At 43.4% G+C, this 12771-nt stretch overlaps 3 protein-coding genes across 5 annotated transcripts in view; 2 read left to right on the forward strand and 1 right to left on the reverse strand.

The window, feature by feature from the left end:
- Window positions 1-12771, forward strand: part of LOC121929230 (4-trimethylaminobutyraldehyde dehydrogenase-like) — a 215704-nt gene that overhangs the window by 47216 nt on the left and 155717 nt on the right. The window lies entirely within an intron of this gene.
- The window catches only part of UCK2 (uridine-cytidine kinase 2), a 101844-nt gene that overhangs the window by 29797 nt on the left and 59276 nt on the right, over window positions 1-12771 (forward strand). The gene's annotated exons all lie outside the window — the stretch shown is intronic.
- Window positions 10955-12771, reverse strand: part of TMCO1 (transmembrane and coiled-coil domains 1) — a 28915-nt gene continuing 27098 nt past the window's right edge. Inside the window, exon 7 of the mRNA XM_042464582.1 lies at window positions 10955-11420. Coding sequence (XP_042320516.1) covers window positions 11322-11420 — 99 coding nt within the window. The 3' untranslated portion in view covers window positions 10955-11321. The remainder of the gene's footprint in view (window positions 11421-12771) is intronic.

Here is a 12771-nt window from a genome sequence, read left to right on the forward strand (position 1 = left end):
GCACAAAGATAACCCTTGGGGGACATTGCCTGAATAATGTCAGAAGCGGTAGAAACCCAGTAGAAACTGAGGTCTTCCAAATTAGCTAAGATTCGATTTCAGTGTCCTGCCGTTTTCAGCCTCCTTTGATAATAAACGCAAAATCATGCCAAGTAACAACAAATTTCAGACTTTACAACATCACAAATTTAATTGCATGCTTGTTATGTTTTTAGCTTTAAAATGCAGAAGCAGAACCCTAACTGTAGTTTTATTGTGCTATTTCCAACCAAGCTTTAAAGCTGAAACAGTAATTTTAATTTAAGGTACATTTGCATGTTGGACCTTCCTATCCAAATAACAAACTCAATTAGAACATCTCCACATCCAGTCTTGCTATGTTTGGTCTAAATTTAATGACACCGGATCAGGATTCCAGTGGTACCCCGGGGGATACGAACATTACCCAGGTTACGAAAATTTCCGGCACGAAAAAATCCCATAGGAAAATCAATTGTTCCGGGTTTACGAATGTTTTTTCGGGATTACGAAGAAAATTTTTTGGGTGCTGCTTTTTTCGGCGCTTTTCGCCATCGAAACGCGGCTTCTTTTCCCCAATTAGCGCCTATGGCCAGTTTTCTGGCCTACTTGCGAAGGCTTTTCGGGTTACGAAAGCGGCCCCGCGGAATCCGAAACTTAAACTTTCGTAAACCCGAAGGAGCCCCACCTGTATTCTTTTTACATTAAAAAGATAGGCATGATCTTTCTTCCCTCTAAGTGATCCATTTAAAATACTTTGTGATGCCTCTGGACTCTATGTCGCAGGTTTGGTGTAGCTATTGGATTTTACAGAGTTTGTCTTTGACTCAAGTTTGTGTTCACTTGTACATATGGACAACACTTCACCATCTCTCATCCTCCAAACTGCACCCATTGGCATTATATACACTTCATGGAAGTGAGTACTAGTACACAAAAGCTCTATGCTAGCACTAAAATAGAAGTTCAGTTTTTTAGGTGCTCATCCAGGCTGGCCCTGCTGATTGTTGCAGCAACCAGGACAATATTTCTTCGTATATTTATGTTGTACTTGCTCCGCCTTTTCGCACCCGTACTTGATCGCTTCAGTGACTTCAAAAGAAGAGCACATGGCTCTACTCCTCTATGTAATACGCTCACAATAAACTTCATTGTCAGGGTCAAGCTTAAAAAGGGAGCCTGTGAGATTTTCCCAGCCAAGGGTGGAGGACTTGAGTCCTGGATTCTCCAAAGTCTCAGGATCAAAACTAACACAACTTGAAACAGTGCTTAACGAGACTAGGTAGTGGTCTTTGTTTTAGCTGCTCTCAAAGCCCATGTTAAACCCATGGTGGACCTTTCCTTTGCAATGAGACAACCTCCAAGCCCCCCTAGAGCTATAGGTACTATTTAGGTACTAATACTCTGTTGTATTAGTTTTACCCCTCACAGAAGCAGGCTCTTCTACCATCCCAGGAACAGGAATTACTATGAGTGGCCACTTAGCCCTACAAAAATGGTCTGTGGGCGTATGCTCACAGCATGGTGACCCTGTGAGCTAACTTGCTCCTTGTCATAAAGAATGGATTAACTTCAACCTACAGCAGAGGACACCTGCAGTTTTGTCCAGTCGGGAGTTTAGCAAATGAAGGAAAAAGTGATCCTGTTAGCCATCCACAGGGTAGAGGCAAGTAACAATTACAGTAGTTGCTATAGCGAAGCTACATTTCTCATACTTGGCTATACCAGTGTATTAAGTGGTTTACAAAGTTGTAAAGCTAATTGCCTCCACACAGCTGGAATACTGCATTTTAGTGATAATGTCAGCGGCTGAGTCACACCCTGAGTCCCTGGCATGGTATTGAATTTGCAGTGAGTGGCTGCATTGGTGAGACATTTATTAAAAACCGCTGTGTCAACCAGGCGCTCCTATAAGTACAAGCCCCAAACCTTTCTGTGAACCAAAACTTTTTACTTAATGAGGAAGATGCATTCCAAGAAGGCATTCTTTCCTCCCCTCTCTCTCTGTGTGTGGTTTATGTAAACACGGTGCCAGGAGAACTATTTCCTTTGAGGAGAAGCTTAGTGTAGCTGGTGTATTGCTTAGCCTGAGAAATGTGATATATATTATTAACACTTTATTGTATGACAGGCGCATGTAACTATTACACAGCGCTTGTACATAGCAATCTTTTATTTAGTTCGAGACGGTTCCCTGCCCTCAGGCTTACATCTAAGAAGACACGACACAAAAATGCGAAGGGAGTGGTGGTGGGGAATGGGATCAGGTCCAGCAGTTTCTCCACCTCCAAGGGCTGGACCAAGGCAGATGGACTGGAGGAAGTGCTTGGCTTCTTAATTAATGGTTAAAAGGAGGCTTACTGGGTCAGAGAGGGGCTAGCCTCTGGGAATGCTTCTCTAAACAATATAGTCTTTAACTCAGTTTGAAACCTGGGTTAGAGAAGTGATGAGGTGTGCATGTGGGGGAAGAAGGTTCCAGAGTAAGGGGCAGCAAGCGAGACGGGACGAATTTGGGAGGGGGGCAGTGGTAGTCCTACAACTGTGACAGGAGGACCTTGACTACAAGGCGGAGGGTGCGAGTAGGGATGTAAGGAGAAAGAAGGTCAGTCTAAGTAAGGCTGGGCCCATCCACGGAGGGATTTGAAAGTCACTAACAAAAAGCTTGTACACTGGTCCCCCGGGTTACGAAATACCCAGGTTACTACAATTTTCGGATACGAATAAATCCCATAGGGATTATTTGTTCGGCTTACGAAGGTTTTTTCGGGTTACGAAAAAAAACCCCGCCGCTTTTTTAAATGGAGCCGCGGCGCAGCCGCGGCTTTTCCCCATTAGCGCTCTATGGGCTATTCGGCTTACGAAGTTTAGCCCGGGTACGGAACGGCGGCGGCGGAACGAATTAATTTCGTAACCCGGCCGGTGGGTACCATGTGTATTGGATGACAGAAGGGGAGGGGAGCCATGACGGGAGGATAAAAGGAGGAGAAACATGGTTCAAAGCTGGTAGCGGATGTGACAATACGGGGCAGCTGAATACTGGACACAGATTAAAGGATGGAGGTGTGAAAGCGAGGAAGCCCTGTCAGAAAGAGGTTACATAATCTAGTCGCAAAACCACTAGGGCATGGAACTAGAGTCTTGGCAGCAGAGGCTGAGAGGAATGGACGGGATCTTGGCCAATGGCTGTGGAGGAAAGAAATCTACCGGCCTTGGCGGTGGCCTGGTATCTGGGGAATAATGACCGAGGAAGAGTCACAAATGAAAGCCAGACTGAGGGCCTTGATGAACCGGTTTTGAATAGAAGTGCTGTTGACAGAAATAGAAAAGGATATGAAGGGGTGGGGTTTAGGTAGAAAAGACAAGAAGCTCAGTCTTAGGGACATGTTGAGCTTCAAGCGCCGAAGCCGCATCCACTGAGAGTAGGCAGTCAGACAAGAAGAAACTTGCTGTTCAAGCCCCATCGAAAGGTCAGGTGTGGAGAGATACAGCTGAGTGTTGTTCAGCTGTACAGATGATAGGAGAAACCCCAAAAGAACTGATGAGTTTACCTAGGGACAGTGGTTATAGAGAGAGAACAGACGGGGACCCCAGACAGAGCCCTGGGGAACTCCAACAGATAGGGGAAACAGAGGACGAGTCTGACCATCGCGACCACTGCAAAAGATCTATCTGACAAGTAGATTTTAAACCAGTCGAGAGCAGAGTCGGCGAACCCAAGTCAGAAAGTAAAATCGACCCGGAGACAGTGATCAAACAGTGTCACAAGGCTGCAGACAAAGTCAAGCAGGAATGGATAGAGTTAGAGGCCGTTTGCCCTTGGCCCGCCAAGAGATCATTTGAGTGAGTCTTGGTGAGGGCTGTCGTGTGTAGAGTGCCGTGGGCGGAAGCCAGATTGGAAGGGGTCTAGGTGGAGTTGGCTTCAAGAAACTTAATACAGCGAGAATAAAACGACCCGTTCTTAGGACCTTGAAAGAAAGGAAAAAGAAGAGAAATTGGAGACGATAGCTAGACAAAGAAGAGGGGTCGAGAGAGGTTTTTTCGAATTGGGGAAATGAGCGATGTTTGAAGTCAGAAGGGAAGGAACCCAAAGAGAGGAGAGATTTAAAGATATAGAAGAGCGAGGGCAGAGACGAGAAGGGGGGTATAGAGATTAGGAGACGGAGGGGATAGGATCAAGAGAACAGGTAGTAGGTTTGGAAGAATTTAGCAGCTTAGAGAGTTTCATCCAGAGAACAGGGGGGAAACGCCAGAGAGTTTATTAGTAGTAGAAGGTACCAGGAGGTTAGTGGTAAGGGCAAGTCGGGAGGAATTAATTTCAGATCGAATAGTAGTGACTTAGTGAGAAGTAGTTGGCGAAAGTCCAGTGGGGGAAAAGATGAGAAGGACAGGGGGGGAGAGGAAGGTTGTTGTAGTGTATTGAAGCAGGAGAACAAACGCTGCGGGCACCTCTCATTAGCGAGATCAGCGATTTATTTAAAATAGTTCTGTTTTGCCATAGACAGAGCGCGTGAAAAAGATAAAAGGATGAATTTATAATGAATGAAATCGTCCGGTTCCCAGACTTTTTCCAAAGACGTTCGGCCGCTCAAGGCAGGACCGAGGAACCTGATAGTGGGAGTGAGCCAGAGCTGAGGCCTAGTCATAGGGGAAGACATGCATACAGATACAGGAGCAAAGCTGTCGAGAGTTGAAGAAGGTGGAATTAATAAAGACATTGCTGAATCAGCAGATTCCCCACAGATCACGAGAAGAGAGAGATGAATTCAAAGTCTGACTGAGATGGTCAGAGTTAACAGACTGAAGGTTGCGGAAATGGCGCTGGACAGTACGACGAGGAGATGGGTATAAGTAAGAGTAAAAGAAATTAAATGGTGGTCGACAATGGAAATCAAGATGCCAGGTAGTCGGAATGACACACTTAGCAGCAAGAATTAGGTCGAGAGACGTGACCAGAGGAATGGGTTGAGGAGTTAGAATGGGCTGAAGGCCAAAAGAAGCAAACAGGATCTAAGGCGATGAAGAAGGATTGTTGGGATTGTCAAGGAGAATTTAAAGTCACCTAGGATTGGAAGGGACTTCATCAGATAGAAAAAACGTCAGCCAAGATTCAAGTCCGATAGGAACTGGGTGCAGAAAGGAGGTTAAGAGCTGTATGATAGATGATTTCTGGTGGTAATGACCTCCGGTCATCCTGATGCAAAGATGGCACGAGGGCAATCGCAATCCATGGTTTAGATCCCTTCCCAAAATAGTGGGGGGAAGGGACAGAGACTTGGAGCTCCACCCGCAGGCCTAGCAGTCAGGACAGAGCCTCTGGGCTCAAAACCCACGCCCCTGGCCTCAACTCTCAAAATTACCATTAAAACCAATCACCAAAATCACACCAAGTACCCATTTGGTGTGAAGTCACCAGATTGGCAACCCACAATGATAACAAAGTTAGTCAAAGCCAAACTAACAATTGAACCTGAAAAAACAGCTAGTTCCGGAAACAAGGGACGGAAAGATAAGGGAAATAACAGTGACTCAATCCAGACAACCAAGCAGAACGCATTTAAATTGTATCTAATATTTAATGTATAGAACCAAGAATGTTGACCTTTATTAAAAAACAAGGTGGGTTTAATTTAATATAAGTGAGTGATAGTAAGCGTAGAGTCTCCCCCTTTAAAAAGCAGGCTGGGTGGCCATCTGTTGAGGATGCTTTGACTGAGAGTTCCTGCATGGCGAAGGGGGCTGGACTGGATCAGGGCCCTTGCGCAGTACCTTACATTTCTCCCTATTGAAGCTCATTTTGTTAGTTGTGGCCCAGTTTTCTAGTCTATTCAGGTCATTTTGAATCTTGATCTTCCTCTGGAGTATTAGCTATTCCTCCTAATTTGTGTCATCTGCAAATTTAATAGTATGCCCCCAATTCTGTCATCCAGGTCATTGATAAAGATATTGAATAGCATTGAGCCCAGGACAGAGCCCTGTGGGACCCCACTGGTCACTTCTCTCCAGGATGAAAGGAGCCATTTTAGGAAGGAGAGGAGTGGGGGGAAAAGGAGGAACCCAGGAGAGAGAGGGTTTAAAGGAGTAGGAAGAGGGTCCAGGTGCTTCTCTTATGGCTGGTCAGAAAGAGGGAGGGTTGCGCGCGCAGCGGCGTTGACTCAGAGGGGCCTCGCTGGAAGCTGCTGGGGGCGGCAGGGGCCCCGCGCGCGCTTGCGCGCTCCCGGGGCCCCCCGCCGCCCTCCAGCAGCTTCCACGCGGGCCCCTCTGAGCAACGCCCGCTGCGCGCGCTTCCCCCACTTCACTCCCCCCTCCCACCCCGCCGTTACCTAGAACCGAGTCAATTCCTCCCGGCTCTTGCTCTCTCTCGACGCTGCTGGTCGGCTTCCGCTTCCGCTTCCGAGCAGCAAATGCTGAGGGAGGAGGAGGAGGAGAAGACTATAGAAGGGGGAGACTAGGCTCCCCTCCCTCACGGTCCCCCCGCCTCCATTTTATTGTGGCCCAGTGGAGGCATCCTGTCCTCTGTGTCCTACCTGGGCTTTTTCAATAAAACAACATTTAAAAAATGGATTTAAATAAATAAACAATAATAAAATGAAGTTAAATAAATAAATAAACCAGTCACGTGTTTGTTTGTTTTTTGGTCGTGTGTCGCTTGCCACTCTTGCTGAGGCTGAGAGAGTGTGACTCCAGTGGGTTTTTACCATGGGCCCAGCTGGGGTCTGAATCATGTTTCTCCAGGACTCACACTGCACTACTAATAATAATAATAAAATATACTCTCCAGACTCACACCACTAATAATATAATACTCTCCAGACTCACACTGCACTACTAATAATACTCTCCCAGCCTCCACTCCACCCAATAATAATATACTCTCCAGACTCACACTGCACTAATAATAATAATAATAATATATACTCTCCCGACTCACACCACTAATAATAATAATACTCCCGACTCACACTGCACTAATATACATATCTCCCGACTACACACACTAATAATATAATAATACTCTCCAGACTCACACTGCACTAATCAATACCTCCAGACTCACCCCAACTCATACTAATAATAATACTCTCCAGACTACACCACTAATAGATATTATACTCTCCAGACTCACACACAACCAATAATAAACTCTCCGCTCCACTGCACTACTACTAACTAATAATAATAATACTCTCCAGACTCACACCACTATAATATAATCTCCAGACTCACCCCTATTCATATCTCTCATCTAATACTCCGACTCCAGCAACTACTCACAATTAATAATAATAATACTCTCCAGACTCACCACCACTAATAATAAAATAATACTCTCCCGACTCACACTGCACTAATATAAATACTCTTCCAGACTCACACCACTAATAATAATAATAATACTCTCCAGACTCACTGCACTAATAATAATAATAATAATACTCTCCAGACTCCACCCCTAATAATATATAATACTCTCCAGACTCACACTGCACTATATATACTCTCCAGACTCACACCACTAATAATAATAATAATACGCTCCAGACTCACACTGCCTAATAATAATAATAATATATACTCTCCAGACTCACACCCTAATAATATAATACTCCAGACTGACCACCACTATAATAATATAATAATACTCTCCAGACTCACACCACTAATAATATAATACTCTCCAGACTGACACACTAATAATATAATAATAATACTCTCCAGACTCACACCATAATAATAATAATACTCTCCAGCTCACACTGCACTAATAATAATACTCTCCAGACTCCACACCACTAATAATAATATAATACTCTCCAGACTCACACTGCACTAATAATATAATAATAATAATACTCTCAGACCCTACACCACTAATAATAATAATATCTCCAGACTGCACCACCTAATAATAATAATAATAATACTCTCCAGACTCACACTGCACTAATAATAATAAATAATAATATAATAACAATACTCTCCAGACTCACACCACTAAAATATATACTCTCCAGACGACACACTAATAATAATACTGTAATTAATACTCTCCGACTCACACTGCACTTTATAATATACTCTCCACTCACACCACTAATAATAATAATAATCTCTCCAGACTCCCTGCACTAATAATAATAATAATATAATACTCTCCAGACTCACACCACTAATAATAATAATACTCTCCAGACTCACTGCACTAATAATATAATAATACTAATAATAATATCTCCAGATCCACACCACATAATAATAATAATACTCTCCAGACTCACACACTGCACTAATAATAATACTCCCGACTCACACCTAATAATATAATAAACTCTCCAGACTCACACTGCACTAATAAGTATAATAATACACCTCCAATCAACTGCACTAATAATAATACTAATACTCTCCAGACTCACACACTAATAATAATAATAAACTACTCTCCAGACTCACACCACTAATAATAATAATATAATAATAATAAAAATAATATGTGTGGCATTTAGTCACTTAACAGATGTATATTTCTATGGGTTTTAATAAAGAAGAAAACTAGCATAATAGATGTTGTGAAGGCTTCCATATTCCCTCATGCACTAGAACGCACACAGAGAAGTTGTCAATTCAAACATCAGGCTTACAGTGCAATCCCAATGTGGAAATCTTCTAGCTTGGGGGGTTAGAGTAAAGAGGAAGCCCCTCAGTCCTTGTCAAAAGTGCCCTCCTCCATTTGGCCCTGCGGGCCACTTGCTTCTCTTGAACTCCTAGAGAAGACCTAACCACAGTAGGCTCCAGGCAGATGGCACCTGTACAGCATCCAAATTCCTGTTATTCTTGTGCCATATCCAAGTGAAAATCTATATCACAGGGCAGTTACACCTTAGCTGTACTAATTTAATTCCCCTCTCCATTGACAACCACCTTGTCATGGGGGGGAGAGCTTGTGTACCCTAATGAAATTGTGAGCTATGCTGGCGGTGGTATAATAGCCACTGGTAGGGCCTCCCATGCCAGACAGGTCACAACCAAGGCTCTGACCAAGTCTCTAGCTTTATGGCAACCATCCTAGGAGAAGGGAAACTCTAATCCCAAACCCAGGCAGATGGTGCTCGTCTAACCCTGTAAGGTCAACCATCTAAGAGAAGGAAACTCTAATCAAACCTACACACGAGGACCTCGCTGCCATGTCCTGCTTGTCAAGGCCTCCTCTGGTTTAAATGGGTTGGCCAGTTCTGTGCAACACTGTGCTCCACCAGAAATATCATTGCACAGGCTCAAAGGATACATCCATCTTCCGAATTCCTTCCTGAATCTTCATTCACGAAGAAAAGCCAGAGAGAATTTAATTCTGTTTTAATGCCCACTTTTGTATGTTTTAATGGTATTGTTTTTTTAAAATTTGTAAGCCACTTTTTAATCCCAATTTTGGGGGGAAAGGTGAGATATAAATAGATGTAGTCGTCGTCGTCGTCATCTAATCTCATCATCGTGTCATAACAGGAGGAAGGGATTTACTTTGCTGGGGGGGTTGTGTGTGTGAGGTTGAAGAAATTTGTGCGGTCTGCAACTGTATAAAGATTATTATTAAGGCCTGTTACAGACTGCCAAAATAAAGCTGCTTCGGGTCTCTTTGGAGGTACAGTGGTACCTCGGGATACGAAATACCCAGGTTACGAAATTTTGCGGGATAACGAAAAATCCCATAGGAAATCATGTTCCGGTTACGAATGTTTTTCGGGCTACGAAGAAAATTTTTGGGTGCTTTTTTCGGCTTTTTCGCATGAAACGCGGCTTTTCCCCATTAGCGCTATGGCAATTCGCTTACGACGGGTTACGAAAGCGGCCGCGGAACGAATTAATTTCGTAACCCGAGGCACCACTGTATGCTGTTTAAATGATGCATGGGTCCTAAGAGTCCAGAGGTCGCACCAAAGTCACACTCCATTCCTAAGCACTGGAGGGCAGCTTTAGTGCAGCTTTCGGATTCTTAGGACCCATGCATCATTTAAACAGCATACCTCCAAAGAGACCCAAAGCAGCTTTATTTTGGCAGTCTGTAACAGGCCTATGAAGAAATTGGAATCTTGGTGTGGATACAAGGGGTTTCTTCCCTTGCTTAGCCAGGGGTGCAGGTGAACACCTGGAATTTTATCAGAGAAAAAATGTTTCTCTAGCTCTGAAAAGGTGTACAGTGGTGCCTTGGGTTACGAAATTAATTCGTTCCGCCATTCCCTTCGTAACGCGAAAATTTCGTAACCCGAAATAGCTTTCCGTTAGCGCTGGAAGCCTATAGCATTTGAATTTCGCGCCGAAATGAATTTCGTAACCCGAAAAATATTTCGTAACCCGAAACAGTTTTTGCCAATCCAACTTTTTCGTATCCCGGAAATTTCGTAACCCGCGCATTTCGTATCCCGAGGTACCACTGTACTTGCTGAAGTTTTAAATCTCCTTAAAACTGGTGGCAGGTGAACCCATCGCCCTAATCCCAAGGTTTTCTATGAAAATGGTTCACCCCATTTAGATCATTCTCAGTTTACATCAGTGGTTCCCAACCTGTGGGTCGGGACCCCTTTGGGGGTCGAATGACCCTTTCATGAGGGTCACTGAAGACCATTGGAAAACACCTATTTAATTACAGTTATGAAGTAGCAACGAAAATAATTTCAAGGGTTTGGGTCACCACAACATGAGGAACTGTATTAAAGGGTCACGGCATTAGGAAGGTTGGGAACCACTGATTTACGTCATGAGCCCTGGAACCCAAACTGAGACTTGCTTGTATGTGTACAGAAACATTAAAGTATTAGCTGTTGTATCTTCAATCATTTGCCTAATGAAACATAGCATAGTTTTTGTCTTTTTCTCAACTGCCACACATCTGACTGGTGTGATTTCATTAAAAGCATGGAAATGAGAGATACATTAGTAGCAAGAAGAGGGTCAAAGCACAATTACTTTTATTTTCACTTCAGTAAACAGTTATTCTTCTAACAGAATGTTGCTTGAAAGGGGCTCAGTCATTTCTCACGTAGCCATTTTCTCATCAAACTGTATAGCTTTCAGCGAGCCAAGGCAGCATCCTCTTTAAGGACTGTTATATTTCTCCAGTACCCCAAAACGAAATGAGAGATCTGATCAAAGATGTGCTTCAATGCTGATGTTTTTATAAAACATAAATGTCACAGTTAACCTTAGTCATCCAGGTATGTTTAGAAAACCTCCTGTAGAATCAGAGCTTCTTTCAGGGTCAAGTTATTTTTCATCTTTCCATCGGTGGGATACAATACATAATTTCTCTTCTTTCAGGAGAATTTCCCTGGTTGGGGTGGTGGCCCAAGAAATCCTCCAGCCTGTTTGGTGGCAGCTCGTGAAGGAGCCAGGCCCAACAGCTTCTGAATATTCTGATAAGAAGCAGAAACATAATACTGAGTGTAACATTGTGAGAGTGCAAACAAACAAACCATGTTAACCTCAAGTAACTGGCACTCTTTGGTTTATACTTAACAGGTAAGAGATACCATTCTATGCAAAGTGAAACTGAAAAGTAGAGTTAGACTATCCTATAGTAACTACTCAATTATCATGTTTGTGAAAAAAATATATTTAAGTGATCCTGAGTGACTGCTGTATAGCATTTAATGCTAGAATAGGAAGGAAAGGAAATGTAAAACATTCAGACATAAATCCAAGTGATGAGATTAATAGTCTAAAATCAAATATACGTACATTTTGAGATTTTTATTAAGTAATAGTTAAAATTACCCTGTAGTGCAGCAGTACCAAACTTGCCCTGGTGTCCCAGTACACCCCCACAAGCTCACAGGGGTGCCACCTGGATATTTTAAAGTTTCACTTCCTGAAGACTGGAAGATCGGCTTCATAATAGTGGCTCAGCTGCAACAGCAGTAGCAACTTCCACTCCCCCATGTGGTGGCAAAGATGACACCAGGACGCCCTGTCCTCATGGGGCGTGGGAACAATTATGAAAAGGAGTAGAATTAAACTGTGGCAATTTATTTTATTTAATAATTTCAAAGGAGCGGGGAAAGAAACTTTGCTCTCAGCAAAGGGGGCTTAAAAGTAGTGATATTATAGTCCTGATTTTCCAGTCCTCCACACTAGCGTATCTGTACCAACTTATGGGGTAGTTACACTGGAGGAGGAGAGAACACCAGAAATTGGCAGTGGTAGTACTTATCATGAAGGTCCCTTTTCTGCAGCTGTGGGGAGGGAATCCTTCATACATGATCTGTAAGTCATCTTTACCACACTGAGAGGGCCTGACAAAGTTCCAAAAAATATACTGCCAGTGGCTTAAAACACACAAATTCTACCAGCTAGGGTGAGGAAGGATTTCCTTCCCACAAAAAGAACCTTCACAATAAGTAATGTTCCATTTTTCTGAAGTGTGGGGAGGTAATCCTTCATGCTAGAACCCACATAGTCACCACACCACCTGGGTGGGCAACAACTTACTTACAGAGACACAACCTGTTGCAGAACATGCCTACCAATGGAAATGCCTGCCGAAGCAAATTGGTCAATCCTGCAGTGTCTGACAAAAGAGGTCAGCAACCCAAGTAGCTGCCCTGCAAATTCCCAGCAAAGATGCTGTCATACTCAGTACCACAAAAGTGGCAGCAGTATGACAGGAGCATGCTTGAATTCCTTCTGGAACTGGCTTGGAACTGTAGCCACAATCAATGAGGCAAAGTAGAAGAAGAGACTTGTTTGTTCTTAGTAAACTCTTGA

Source organism: Sceloporus undulatus, chromosome 4, assembly GCF_019175285.1.
Source record: "Sceloporus undulatus isolate JIND9_A2432 ecotype Alabama chromosome 4, SceUnd_v1.1, whole genome shotgun sequence".
NCBI classification, from domain to species: Eukaryota; Metazoa; Chordata; class Lepidosauria; order Squamata; family Phrynosomatidae; genus Sceloporus; species Sceloporus undulatus.